At 30.1% G+C, this 15,596-nt stretch overlaps 2 protein-coding genes across 8 annotated transcripts; both read right to left on the reverse strand.

The window, feature by feature from the left end:
- Nucleotides 1–1,250: 1,250 nt before the first annotated feature.
- LOC109798255 (senescence-specific cysteine protease SAG39) lies at nt 1,251–2,608 on the reverse strand. The gene is made up of 2 exons (XM_020358459.3): nt 2,102–2,608; nt 1,251–2,025 (listed from the first exon to the last, which is right to left on the reverse strand). Exons 1-2 carry the CDS (start codon nt 2,532–2,534, stop codon nt 1,433–1,435), a joined length of 1,026 nt encoding a protein of 341 aa, XP_020214048.1. The 5' UTR covers nt 2,535–2,608; the 3' UTR covers nt 1,251–1,432.
- Nucleotides 2,609–6,617: 4,009 nt separating this feature from the next.
- LOC109798441 (receptor-like serine/threonine-protein kinase NCRK) lies at nt 6,618–14,399 on the reverse strand. Of its 7 annotated transcripts, none has more exons than XM_020358729.3 (11): nt 14,255–14,399; nt 11,948–12,000; nt 11,411–11,497; nt 11,099–11,209; nt 10,256–10,369; nt 9,628–9,906; nt 9,245–9,486; nt 8,802–9,098; nt 8,260–8,493; nt 7,416–7,646; nt 6,618–7,207 (listed from the first exon to the last, which is right to left on the reverse strand). In XM_020358729.3, exons 3-11 carry the CDS (start codon nt 11,478–11,480, stop codon nt 6,947–6,949), a joined length of 1,839 nt encoding a protein of 612 aa, XP_020214318.1. In that variant the 5' UTR covers nt 11,481–11,497; nt 11,948–12,000; nt 14,255–14,399; the 3' UTR covers nt 6,618–6,946. The 7 variants fall into 7 exon arrangements, with proteins under 7 accessions (XP_020214318.1, XP_020214320.1, XP_020214322.1 ...); XM_020358731.3 differs by lacking the exon at nt 14,255–14,399 and adding an exon at nt 13,091–13,309; XM_020358733.3 differs by lacking the exon at nt 14,255–14,399 and adding an exon at nt 13,076–13,309.
- Nucleotides 14,400–15,596: the final 1,197 nt, after the last annotated feature.

Below are 15,596 nucleotides of genomic sequence, written 5' to 3' on the forward strand. Positions count from 1 at the left end.
ACCCACCTTATTGCCATGCATACCAACTATCAAATGAGCATATCTTTTATATATGTATAAAAAAAAAAGTTTCTTTAAACAAATAATTTGTTTAATTTAAATTAACTCCATTTGTTTTTGGTTTTAACAAATCTTATTATTTTTAAAATATTATTACTATAAGACTTAAATATGATTTTAATCATATAAAATAAATAAATTTTGATTTTGATCCATGATAATATTTTTTTTTTGGTTTTTCATTTCTTAAAATTTGTAAGCATTAATTTTAATTATTAAAAAATAACAAATTTTGGTTTTTCTTCATATAAAATATTTTTCTATATCATTTTCATTATGACGATCGAAATCTAAATTCATTATTTTTTCTTAATTGCCCTTTTAGAGTAAATAAATAACATTTGATTTTAAAATGTATAGAAAATTTTAGAAATGCCATGCATGATCTTATATCACTAATAATCATAAGTAACACATAAAATAGTCTTTTAACCTTTTTAATAAATAAATAAATAGTTTAATTGATTACATAATAATAGAGATTAAAAATAATATTTACAAATTTTAGAGATGAAAAAAATTATAGAGACCAAAATCAAAACTTTCTCATTGGGTAAAGACTAAAATATATTTAAGCATTGTTATAATTATTCTATTATCTTCAAAATTAAATTAAATACTTATATTTTAACTTGTGCATTTCACAAAATAAATGTTTATTATATATAACTAAATTTTATAATAAATTAAATAAATAAATAATATATTTGTATATCTAATTATTTAAAAATTTTATAAATATGTATTTTTATTTAAGATAAATAATTTAAATTGAGACATAAGATTATTATTGATAATTTATTATAAAATATTAAATTTTAATTTATCAATAAATATGACAAATAAAAAATTAAATTAGATAAAAAGTTAAAAATCTTTAAATTCTTTTCACATATATTAAAAAAAAAACTCTTAAAAATACTATCGTGTAAGATAATTATTTTTATTTAATATAAGAAGCTAATTTTTATATACTTGGATCAGTTTCATTCATGGAAAGAATCTAATAAAATAATTTTAATTTATATAATTAAATGATTATTTTTTTATTATCTCAATATATACATTTGTGGGGATTAAAATGCAAAAGTTTAAATAAAACTTTCAGTTTTTAATTATGAACTTCCGAATCCCGACAATGATTTAGAAGAAATTTTAGAAAGGTAAAATAGTTTCCATCTATATATCGATTGATACAGTAAACAAGTATAAATTATTCATGATATTTCTTTTTACAACAGATAAGGTTTGAATCTGTCACTTTCTATAAGTTCTTCAAACCTATAAATATCACACAGTAGTGTTACCACAGTTCCATTGGTTTGTACGTTGCATATATAGATTATGAAATAGTAGTAACAAAGTTTACCAATTATGCAGTGGGATAAGAAGCTTGCATTGCTATTCCACACAATCCTTCCTTAGCAGCAACATCTCTTTGCATCCTAATGTATCCTTGTTCACCCCACTTTACTCCCCACGAATTCTTGATCAACCAATATTTAGTTCCATTATTACTTCCATACCCCACAGCAGTGACACCATGATCCAAGTTGATGCCACATGATGATCCATTAAAGACACCACCTGAATAAAATTGAAACTCGAATCCACTAGCATCAATGGCCACAGAAACTGGTTGGTTAGCCACAGCTTTGAGAAGTGCACTCTCACTATTGGCAGGAACATCCTCGTACCCCTTAATGCTAGCTGCATGCTTGCCTACTGCTTTTGTATTGCATTTTCCATCAACACCCTTATAAGGGTAAATAGATTCTGTAGTGAGTCCTTTGTTTTTCAAAATAAATTTGAAGGCATCGTCCATAAGACCTCCTTCACAACCTTGGTCCACACCCTTTGTGTCACAATCAACGAGCTCTTGTTCCGATAATGAGACCAATTTGCCAGTACTCAGCTTGGTGATTCCTTCTGTTGCTGCCACAGCAGAAAATGCCCAACAACTTCCTGAATGACAAAAATACATTCAATTATAAGTCTTAGTACTTGTAAATTTCAGATATCATCAAATTAAAACACATACCACATTCGCCTTGATCTTTAATGGGCGTGACAGCTCCTTTCTTTCTCCAATCCAATGAAGCTGGCACTGCTGTCACATGTTCATACTTAAATGTGGGTGTCTTTGTTATTGTGGAGCACATATGACCCTTGAATCTATTTCTGGCTTTGAATTCCTCATTTGTGAGATCAGCAAACTGGTTGATGCCTAGCTTGTAAGGTTTGTTTCCAGCGTTGTTAAAGGCCTCTATGCGTTGCACGTTTTCCTTGAATATCTGATATTTCAACTCTTTCTCAGAAGAGTCCATGTAGGTTCTTCCATGTTGAACCATCCACTGCTCATGTCTCTCACGCATTGAAGCATCTTCAAGAGTGCGAGCATTAGCCTCAAAAACACAAAATTCAAGAACCAAAAGTAAAGCCAAAGTCCAATGGAATAGGGTTTTGAAAGCCATAGCAATGACTATGGAAAACTATTTGCTTAGTGAAATGTGAGAAAGTTGAGGTGCTGGTTCCTAAGTTACACTTGAGAGATATTTATATACACTCATTTGTGTTATAACAAGCCATGCACATGGACGTCCATGAAAATTTTTTCTGACTACGACCGTAGCACGCTTTAATTAATATGATGAATCATATAGCTAGGAAAAGTTTCACCTGCGTACGTAATTACGTGTTGAAATCAATTATCGGTGTGTATGAAAGGAAAGATTTTCGTATATTCTTAAGTTGCTCAAAAATGTTGAGAAAACGTAGTTGTATGGAATTAGAATTCAAGTCTTATCAATTGCTATATCATATATAAAAGCTTAGATGTAATATATCATTTAAGTTTTTTGAATTTCTATTATTTGGTCATGGAAGTACACTATTACTCTCTAATTGAGTGTGGTTTTAATATAACTTCTTTTTAATGTTTTTTAACTTTAATATCATGATTATAAATTAATAACTTTTTTCAAAAAGAAGTTAATAATTTTTACATGACCATTTAACATTGTTAACGTAAAATAAACTTTTTAAACAGATTAATAAGTTGAGTTAGGCTTTTAAAAAGATACCTATAAAAAAGTTTATAAAAAATAATAAATTAGATTTAGACTTTAATTTTATAAATCAGACTTAACTTATATATTCAAAGTCTGATGTAATTTATTATTATATTTAACATCAACACCATTCTTAACTATTTTTAATTTTGGGATTATTATTGCATCAAAAAAATTTCAAATTATAAATAATTATTTACCTTAAAATCTTATATCAGATTATAAACAAATAGTGCTCTTAAAGTTGCAATGAGATCAATTTTAGTGTGCACCATTGAAGAATTGTAATTTTTGTCATTTTCTTTTAAAGAATTGAACCTTTTCTTTAATACATTTACAAATACTTTTATATATAATTTTAGTATGTATTAATTTTGAATAAAATTTAACAACATATATTATGTGCTATTATAATTTATATTTATATTTTTTAATTAATAATATACCAAAACATATTAATTATATCCATAATTTAAAAAAAAAATTTAATAATAAGTATTATATTACTATTGAGTATGTTATTAAATTATTTTTAGTGCATATATAGTTTATATTTAAACAAATATTATATTTCGTGATTTATATTAAAATTTGTTCATCTATTCATAATATATATAAAAATCTTAGAAACACGAATTATGACATTGACAAGCCAACCCTATCCAGCTACATCCATATTTTTATTATGTTGCAAAGTGGTTCAATAATTTAATTCTTATATTTCTCTTAACTAATTAATTTACCAAAGCGTGATCTTATTCTTTTTATAATTTGTCAAATGAATAAGCTTCAATTAAACTGCACAAAATAACTATTAGTTACTCAAAACAATGAGCCACTTTTATATATGTATTACAATGCAAAGTTCTTGTCACCTTAATAATATATTTTTTTCCACAAACACTTGATTAACTTCTCTAATATTATAACATTGACAATATATATTTTAAATCAATCTAGCGAAGACTCCGGATCTTTAGAAAGGAAAATTATTAGATTATTTTAATTTTAATTTTATATTTTAATCATTTGTAATATATTAAAATGGAAATATTTTCTTAACTATATAAAACCTAATTAAATGATCTGTTGATCATATATAGTAAACAAATATAAGGCATTACTGACCAAAAATGAATTATTGAAATATCATGACTTAATACATTTGACACAAAATGGGACAAAACAGCATCTTATCTGCTAAAAAAAATATTATAAAACATGCAGCTTCAAAAATGACAAACTTAACTTCAACAAGGAATAGTTAAGAGAACACAGATATCATGTTTTATGGAGAACATATAATGTTTCCTTCTCTAAATGCTCAGTGACGTAAATTCCTTAGAGAAATGCAAGTGGCTTAGCCAATATCCTAATCCATTATTAGGCAATCGCAATTGTTGAAAGAAAGAGAACTCTCTCTCTCTTATCTTTTTCTCTTAAGTATTGAAAATAAATCCGTTTAAGATATTAATATTCGTAAGACTGGTGAATTGCTTTATGTCTTTTTCTCTTAAAGGATTGAAAATAGATCCGTTCAAGATATTAATATCAGTAAGATTGGTCAGTACGTTGTATTAATTCTTATGGAACGTTAAGTCTGTAATGTTAGAAATAACTCTAGGACACTTTTATTTTTATTATTTTTATGTAGCTCCAATAAATCCATAGGTCCAATGAACTTTTGTGTTTTTTCTTTTATCAAATTATAATATTACGCTAACAATGTTCGAACTTTTGAGATTTTTTTAATATAAATTTATAAACTATAAAATTTTGTAACTAATTTCTTAATCTTTTTTAAGTTTTGTAATTAATTCACTAGTTTATAAACTATTAACTTCTATAGAATATTCTTTATCTTCTCTTTCAAATCTAACAAAATCACTTATTAATTATGTATATTATTAAAGTGAAATCCAAATTTTGAATGAAAAATAATACAATCAAGAAGTTAAGAGTGAATGTATTATTCCTAACAGAGTTTAGTAATGAAAAACATGTAATATAATTTGCATATCCTAAAAATTTCATTAAAGATTCCTCTCTATCCTAAAATTTAAAATCATTATTGACTCACTTTATGGAATGATGCATTTATATAGTTAATATATTTTAACGATTAACTATCATTTAAGGACGGTATTATATTATTAATATAGTTGTCAAAATAGATTGTTTGGGTTGACTCAACAAACCATTAGGTAGACCAAAGTTTTACAAGGAAAAAACTTGTTGCATGAAATACAGTAAGTGTTGGTGGTGGTTTTTCTATTTAAAATTGAAGTTTTACATAATTTTATTAGATGTCCCTATATATTATCAAAGCAAAACATTAATTCTAATTAAAATAAATACTAACAATACTTATAGTACTTATTAAGTTTTATACTTTTAACAACTCTAGCTTTTAAGAAGAAATTATAACTTTCACAATCTATCTAATTATTTTATATGTAATTATCTAAAAAATAATATATATCTTATTCTTTTCATTTCAAAAATAAAAAATAAAAAAAAAACATTTTAAGACACAAAAGTTTTATATTAAATATTTTTTTTAGTTTTTTAATTAAGTTCCTAGTCTTTTACAATTTTTTTCAATTAGATCCGTGAGTATAAGTTAATGGGTCGTAAAAATTTGAAGAAGAAAAAAACAATAACTCAATCATAAATTTTTATAGTTTAGAAACTTAATAAAAAAAACTAAAAAAATTTCAAGGACCTACAAATGTATTAGACCTTTGTTTTACATACTCAATACCATCGTCTAAAATTTATTAAAAGTCACATATTCTTATAGTTCTCATTTTTTTTTAATTAATTAGTCTTATTCATAGTTTTAATTAAAAAAAAAAAAAAAAAGTGTATATCTAGAGGTGTATTGTTGTATTCCCCAAGTTATCCAAAAATTGTGCAAAGATAAGTGCCTTAAGATGAATCCAAGAAATAGGGGACCAGGAAGGGTTGCTTCTACGTTTATAAGTTCCAATATACTGATGCATGAAGGCACACAGGTTTCTTATATTATACATACGTGTACATTCAATGCCATGAAATTGAAACCATCCTTTTCTCAAGTCACAATTCATTAACCATTCAGATACGGATTCAATATCACAGACGACACCCTAAACTAACTCATGCGTCCACACAATATCATGTCAGGTGCAATTTGTTTGTCTATTTATATAAATGGACCAAATCCATCCCCAAAGTATTGTTTAACCTCTCATATTATCCCATAAAACAACTCAACAACTGTAGTCTATCACATATCAATAGACATATAAACATATATCAACAAAGATTAAGAAAAAGAAAGGACCACATCATTGGTATTAATTCTGAATGGATGAAACTTGTTAAAATACCATTTTCTTTTAGAGTGTACAAACTTTAGTTTCATTTAATTTATGAACCTTTCCCTTTTGGGAAGATAACTCACAAAAAGGATATGGTGGTGGATTCTTTTGGCAATGTATATGTATTAAGAAAGTTTATTTCATCTACTGCATAGGTCAGTAGAGTCAGTATCAAATATATTTGTAAGAGAAATATTTCTATGACCAAAACCTTTAATTTAATGTGTATGTAATCTGGTTTTTCTCCAAATAAAGAAGAACCAGAATCTCCTATAATCCTATGCTTTTCTGTACAAGAAACAAACGAATATTTTCCTTTCAAAACAAATTGAAGATAGTCTCAAAACCAGAATATTTGCAGCATCTCTCATGATATCTCGTTGAGCCTTGAACAGAAAGTGTACACAACATAAACTCCTCAAACTTCTTCCCTCGCCAGGTGTAATGTTTTCAAGGGTTGTTGCCATTTGTGATGCAGAATGCTTCAAACCTAGGCTCGGTTAGGTCTACTATTTCCTCTTCTGATGCACAAGAGCCATCAGATTTTGCAGTCAAGAGGATCAAACTCTCCATAGACTCAGCTGAAACTGTATCTGCTTCTTTATTTTTGTTCTCAGCACATAGATTGTGATCAATATATAGTGGCAATGAACTGTGTGATGGAAATTTACCATGTGTAGCTTGCCTTTGCTTTTCTGCGGCCTCTGGTTCCTATAGATATCCAGAAAGAAAAATATCAGGATATAGTTTAATTTTCACTCTACACGATAATGTTCTATGATAGCAGCTGATGTAACATTCAGACAAGCAAATTATACATGAAAACTTCAAATAGTTGAAAAATATGAAACCTTATTAAACTAGAAACACTTCAATTATTAGAAATAAAAACACGAATCATGATAGTGAATGTGTTTACCTGAAAGAGGCTAGTTGGAATGTTTCTTCTCCTCCTAGATTTTCCAGGGGAAATACTTGAAAGAATCTGAACAACCTCACTCATGGTTGGTCGAGTGTCAGGATCCAGCAGCAAACACTCCTTTGCTAAGTATGCCATTACCTGCACCTCCTCTTCTGGGATGTTTCCTTTCAGTTGTGGATCAACCAACTCCGATATTACTCGCCTACTATCCTGTAGGCGAGGAGTAGCCTAAAACAGAATTTGACCAATCTATATCAATACTTGGTTGTCCGTAATCTTTTCTGGTTGAATTCATTAAGCTATGCAACTAGTTCATTTTGAAGCAGGTCATTATCAATAAAGAGTATGTTTGAATAAGTTTCTCTAGAAGTACTTCTAAGTGAGAAAAATATAAAGGAAAATTAAAATAAGTTTCTACATAAAGTAAAACTAGTCTATGCATACGTTAAAAATTAAATTATGGAAAAGCTAATAAAAGGGAACTTCTACAAAATAACTTATATATAAGCTAACTTTAGTTTATGTATAAACTTATTTCATTTTTCCTTCTTATTTTGCTCTCCTAGAAATACTTTTGAAGATGTTTACCCAAACAGGTCCAAACTCAATTATCCTGATTCAGGATTGTAGGTGGAATATGAGATATAAGAATGCAAAAGACATGATGAATCAATGATTGAAATGAAAAATAAAAAACTAATGGAGTCAGAGATGATATAAGTCAAAGACCCTCATGAAAAATTATGTCATGTTATAAACATTTAATTGAGCACATTGAGGATCTTCCTCATATGAACAAATGTAAATTCTGGTTAAATGTTATGAGGATAACTTAAAATACCCATATAACAAGGCTTTCTTCTTTTCCTGTAGATTTATGGATCGGTTGCCGACCACTGATAAGCTCAAGAAGAACCACCCCAAAACTGAAGACATCTGACTCAAGAGAAGCTCTACCAACAATGGCATACTCAGGTGCAAAATAGCCAAATGTTCCCTGCATTCTTGCTGGAGAATTTGAACAGCTGGGGAGATCATCAGATCTCAAGTTTTTAGCCATACCAAGATCAGTTATCTGCAAGTTGGATATTTGAAAAGATTATTGAAGCATACCTTATGACTTAGGTGACAACTACCACCTATGGTATAATCGTTAACTCAATTTCCTAAAGAATCAATCACTTCAGCAGATTTTACTAAAGAAATTCAATGGCGAGAAAGGTTTTACAGAATTTTAGTTATTTTAGTTCAAAACAACCACTAACTGCATGTACTTTCTGTATCTTAATAGCCTTGTATCACAAGTATGCAAATCCAGGTGTATAATTTCTTCTAAAATAAATCCCAATTTGCTACTACCATCCAGACAAACAAGATCCATACCTTTGCTTGCCAATTTTCATCCAGAAGAATGTTAGTTGATTTGACATCTCTATGAAGAATTCTGGGAGCAGCCGCTTCGTGGAGATACTCCAAGCCCCTTGCAGCTCCTATTGCAATCATGACACGAGTAGCCCAATCGATATGTTTTCCAGAAACTCCATCTAAACAGTCCCTCAAATTTCCATTAGCCATGTAGTCAAATACCAGTAACCTTTGAACATGTTTTCCTTTTAACTCTGAGCAGTATCCAAGCAAAGGCACCAAATGGCAATGATGAAGTCTAGATAATAGTTCAATCTGCACAAACAATAACATGGTTAATTACTATGAATGTTGTACAGAAATAAAAATGTTTTAGGTTCATCATTTATCTAGACATTTTGAGACATTATAACATAAAATAACCAGTCAAAGAATACTGATATTGCAAGATTAGGTACAACCTCCTTGAAAAATGCAGAGTCTACTTCTGGCCATCCCTGATCTTTTAGTCGTTTAACTGCCACATTGCTACCATCTTTCAACCGACCTAGGTATACATAACTACTTCCACCTAGCCCAATTAGGTTGGAAGATGAAAAGTTTTCAGTGGCATTTTCCAGTTCAGCTAATGAAAATTGAATAATATTTCCATGATAAGTTTCTTTTGGGCTCCCAAATAAGAAAGAGGCTTTCTGAAAGCATCCTACACAAGGAAAATGCATTAAGAACTAATGAATTAACATAAGAACATTGGAATTTGAGTACACATTCTTAAATATTGAAAAAGGTTACATTTGAGGATTGAAATTAAAATCAAGGAATTACTATTAAAAAACCAACTTACCTGAAATATGACAAATTGAAGAATTTATTGCAAATTTTGTTTCTGGCACTGAAGAAGTGCCTGACCTATGACTAATTAAATTGGTAGTACTACCACTACTTGTTTCCTTATCTGCTGAGAATATTGGTGATTGAATAGTACATCTGTCCCTTCGGTAGACATAGCATACAACTGAGACAAGAAATGCAATGGTTGTGCATATAACACATATTAATAGTATAACTACAACAATCTTGCTGGAAACATGTTTCTTTGGACCTCCTGGCATGCTGACAGTTCCTGAAGAACACAAAAAAAATTATATATTCAGTTTCTGAGTTGCTTGATCTAGGAACAAGCCAGTAATTTTGTATGGAACGTTATAAGCCTTTTCCTATATCAGTAAGACAAAAATACGACAAAAAGAGGCAAAAAATTGTAAAAGAAAAATAAGAAGTGATCTGTTATAGAAAATTTGTCTTAAAAATCCATAAATAAGAGTTTACCCCCCAAAACTTTTCCCAGTATATAAATATCCATTTATGGCTTGACATTAGTCCATCTAAATCAGCTTCAGGAATCAATAGTTAGTGAATCTTAAAGAGATGGAAATTTAGGATTAGTGCAAAAGGGACAGATGGAAAGATACCCCAGGTGCAGTTGCAAGCGTTGAAGCAATTAGGGCTATGACCATCTGCTGCCACTCTGGGAAATCCATTGGGATCACATATGCATGTCCATACAGATGCACTCTCTTCAGCATCTACATGGAAGGAAAAACAGTCACCATATAATATTCAGGCTGTGATCACTGTATCCGCATTTCACCCAAATGGAGAAAACATATTGCATTCCTACCATGCATATTGGTCATCAACCACAATTAGCCACTTTAGCATCTCAATAAATGTAAAACTTTAGTTCCAAAAAGTTCTTTTTGTGCTAGTCAACATTTAAACGTGAATTCTACAATGAAACATTTGGAGGATCAAAGTTGAACAACACCTACTAATATCCAATTAATGAGTTTTTGCCACTCTGTAGTTTGTTCTGCTTTCAATAAATATATTTTGAAATTTATAATAAAAGAAACTTTTATGAATCTAAATGAATTTGATTTACCAGGAACTTTTGCAAAAATACATCCACTAAGCATACACAAAGGCAAAGGTCAAGCTAAATAACCAAGTGTAAGAATATAATAGAAGTGAAAAAGAAAGGGAAAACTCATATGACACAGTACAGAAGAATTGGTTAGGTGTTGGTTAAGAGTAGCTCATTAAAGAAAAGAAAGATTAGAGGGGAGTAGAAGAAGTTTCATTTTAAATTGATAGTATTAGAAATGTTGTACAGCAACATTTGGGGTATTATTAAAGCTTTGTAGATTTTTCTTTCTTTCTTTTCTCAGTTGTCTTGCTTGTAGGTTCCTAAGTCCTAACAAACCACAGCGTAAGGCTCTTGGTCCTCATTCCAATAGAAATTAACAGCATACCTGAGTGGCAATCACATGACTTTGAACAATTAGCAAGAGAGTAGCTCTGGTTCCCTTGGAAAGAACATCTACATCTCCACTTGTTTAAGCTAGATGTATCAGAAGTTTCATCTGCAAAGAATAATGGCAAGAAAAAAACAAAAAAAAAAAAAAAAAATTGGTTCACTTGGGATGCCCAACATATCAAAAACTAACATATTCCTCATATTTTTTGTTTAAGCAGGCAAGCAACTAAATTTCAGAGCATAAGCCATGTTACTGGAAACAATTGGAGAGACAATTACCAAATATTTTCTAAATTGTTATACTAACCACAAAATGAGTGCTGAATCCATAGAAAGCTAATAACTAAAGCAAGAGCAATTTTGAGCTGCGACTTCATTTATTCCAACCCATACACTGCAAGTAAAAGAAAGGAAACCATTTAGATGCCATAGAAATACTTGAGGAATAATGCTCCTCGTGTTATGAAACAAGTCACATATGGTTGATGATTTCCAAAGACAATAAATTCATCTGCTGATCGCAAAAGAAATCATGAGCAACATGTAGCTACATCATTTCAGATACAAGACAGCAAAGAAACAGAAAGAGAGATCTAGAGATTTAACCAATTAATGGCCACAACGTATTTAAGCAATTTTAAGAACTGTGTAGATGGTCAAACTATCAAACTATCAAGATATATGAAAAATATATATGAACAACTTTCAAAAGCATATATGAGGCTGGAAACATGAAAGTGAAGCAACTGACAAAACTTAATTATGGCTTATTCTCAATTGAAATAACTTTGCGATTTTAGAGATCATAATTGAAAAAGAAAGAAAATAGCATCAATTGGCAAACCTATATTAAGAAGAACAGGCTTAGTCTTCAAATATCCCGAGTCCAATCCTCATCTGTGAAAGCAAAAGGGCAAAATGATCCACAAGATTAATTAATCAGAACATTACTAGCTGCACACAAACAAATCAAGATTTTTTTTGGTTTCTAGCCTATGATACAGCAAGGAAATGGACGCCAATCATTTCAATACTGATAAGGGGATAGAAAGTTTCTTTTTTTGACCTAAATTTTACAGCCAGTGTATGTAATTAAGGTAAAAAGGGGTTAGGAAGGAACAAATGCTGGGTTGGTCAACAAACGTCAGAGACATGGTTATTCACCCTCAGCAACATGTACTGAAACAAACATAAAGCGATGGCAGTGGGGAGCTTATTGACTAATTAGCAATGTATAAAAGCAGTGAAGGTTTGAAAATTTAATAGAGTAGATAGCAGCTAAAGGGACTGGAATAGTAACATTGAGAGAGAGTGGCTAGGACTCATAAATTAAAAGTCAACAACCAATTTGCAATAATGTTCAATTGAAGGAAGACAGATGAACCGACAGAATTGTTACATCTTACACCACACAAATAAATTAATACTGGTAGAAGCATGGCTTGAGAATAGCCTCCAGAGTTTATGACTGGAATGTAGCAAAAGAAACCATAGTTTCCACCTACAATTCTGCAAAGCTTTTCAGAATTTGGAGCTAGAAGAAGAGGGTTTTGAAGTTTGTATAATTCAGAACCGGTGCAAAGAAAGTCAAATCAGCAAAACAAAACAAAACAAAAAGAAAGAAAGCTATGATGAGCAACTGAGAAAGCAAAGACTAAGACTAATATAGCTAGGGGGTTTGCAAGGTTTTATAACTTCCCCTCAAATTATGCACGTTTTTCCTTGTTTTGGAAAGAAACTAGTTCACTAAACTGACACAAAGCAAGAAAGAAGTAAATTAGAGTAATGGGAACCAAGCTCACCAACCCCCAGGTTTCATTATTGGAGAACAATAAAGAGCAATAGGAAGAAAATTAGTCACACAAATGGCAAACAGATAGGGAGGATAGAGACCTAACCAAATGAGTCTATTCTATAAAAACAACAAAAACATCTAGATATGAATTGATTCAATTGAAGCTTAAGAAATAACCATCTAGTCCTTCACCTCTCTGAAAGTAACCTATTGCTAACTGAAAACAACCCTTCAACCTCCCTTCCAAATTTACATCTATCAAAATAAAACCACCTCACAGCTCATCTGTTTTTTCACTCATTTCCTGATCCATTCTTCCTTCATATGAACAAACTGACCCACTGAATTTACTCAATTGTCATCAAGTCATAATAGAATCTGTACTTTTTTATAAAAAAAATAAAAAATTAGGGACAGGCATATCCCTTTATTACAAACATGAAAAATGAAGTGGAATAAGCTTGTTTCTATTTCCAAGCACCAAATTTTACTTACTTCAAAAGAATAGAATAGGGTATAGCTAACGGCTAAAAAGATAAAGTACTGCTTTGTCATTTCTTGAATGAAAAGATGCGAGACAAAGAAAGAAAAAAACAGTGAAGGAAGGTAGATAGAGTTTAATGGATGTAGATAAATAAAGTTACATACCATGATGCTATGATAAATAATTTGGGAGAGACAGCCCTTTAAATAAATGTTAGTATTTCGAGAATTGGTCTCTATCTCTCAAGCAGTACTTAAGTTCAAAAAAATAGTTATCATAAAGTTGATCATTATTTGAATTTTAAGTCTTTCAAATAACTACTATAAGAAAACATTGTCATGTCCCTTGAAAATGTGGGAGAGTATTGATAAGATTTTAGTAACGGATCTATAGTTCTATACACATCATTCATTAATCATATATATAACTTAGCTTGAAAGACAAAGGCATATATGGTTAAGAAGTACGTAAACCGTAAAGAAGAAATTCAACGCTAGCTGAGTTGTTTTCATCCCAAGTGTGGGCCCCCAGTGACATGTTGCTTTGTCGTCTGTGGGGTCAGTGTCACTGTGGGGCCACTCGTGAAGGAGAGAGTCAGCACAGAAATCAGCAATGAGATGATTAGATTAGACAAAGGCAATCTTAATCAGCGGTGACTCTTAGATCGTTAGAACATATTAGAAAGCATGTTAATCCAAAAATGTAATCAAATCATGTTATACTCATCATGACCAACACTAACACAACCTATTAACTTTTTCAAAGAAAAGGGTCCTTTGGTGGGGATGGGTGCCAAACCACAATGCCACCTTGTTTAGGTACAGCTATATACGAGAATAATGCCTTATGCCACATGTTTTTGAACTGCGTACCTTAAAGCTTTAGATCTGCCAACTATGGAACGCAACGATCCATGATACATTCAATGTTGGGGAAAGGAAAATGAAAATTTTCGGTGCAAGTGTTGAAGAAGAGCTTAAGAATGTGGAGAAGGTGAAGAGCGTGTTGAAGGGCTTAATGAAGTCACAAGAGAAGAGATTTATGAGGCGCTGGAGGGTAGCTAGCTAGAGAAGCAAGTGATAAGGTGGCAGAACTTAATTACTTCGTCAAACACGTGGTCCTGCTAAGTTTGATCATACATGCAATGAATGAAAAATCTCTTTTTTATTAAATCGCAAAATTTCTATTTATTATTAATTAAATCAAAAACTTACACGAGTAATTAAATATGAACAAGAGACTTTCTTAATCTAAACTTTTCTTTAAAAAAAACATGAATCAGATTATTCGGTGTTATTTTCATAAATTTTATACCAATAAATTGTTGGTTCAGTACTAGTACTTGACTTAGTTTGGAAAAACCAGTATCAACACTTCGTGTAATTGATATAGTTATGGAAAAATTACATAAACGAGTTGTAATAGTGATTTTTCACGTCCACAGTAACACCACTACTGGTTGTAACTTTTGGAATTTTCACATCCGGGACGTAAATTCTGCGTTAAAAATGTATTTTCAAATATGTAGATTGATGAACTGAAAAAAAAATTGTATTACAAGTGTTTTTGTTAAATTAATAGAAATAAAGGGTAGGAGCTTCACGTGACTATAGGCTCTCAACACGAGGTATATCATATCATATTTGTTTATACCGTCTCCACTATATCTAGGACAACTCTAGAGTCTAAGTTTGCGATGAAAGATCTGGAGATCAGGAGTTTTATAAAAAGCAGGTCAAACCCTATTTAACGTGGGAGAGAGTAGGAATATAATAAAGGATTTGAATTCTTTTAGAAAAATCAAAATTTTAAGATAAGAGCGGTGCCTCATTCAAAATAGGGATATGAATTCAAGTAATAAATGATGAAACGACTTAATATGTTATTAAGCCTAAAATAAATTTTAAAATAAATTTTTTAAATTAATAATAATATTTTTAATAAAAAGATAAAAAAAATATTTTAGATATAGATTTTGAAAAAATAATTTTATTTATAAATTTTTTAAAAATAAAATTTCAATAATATAAAAATGATTTTAAAATTATGAAACTTAAAAAAAAATCATATAAATATTAATATAAAATATTTTTCTTTTAAAAGATAACTTAAAATAATTTATTGACCTCGCCCTTATACCAGTCTGTATTCAAACTTAAAATATAAGTTTAGATTGAAAATTGAAAACAAGTAACAACTAACTCATGTAAGATA

This window comes from Cajanus cajan, chromosome 8 (assembly GCF_000230855.2).
Source record: "Cajanus cajan strain Asha chromosome 8, NIPB_CcT2T_4, whole genome shotgun sequence".
NCBI classification, from domain to species: Eukaryota; Viridiplantae; Streptophyta; class Magnoliopsida; order Fabales; family Fabaceae; genus Cajanus; species Cajanus cajan.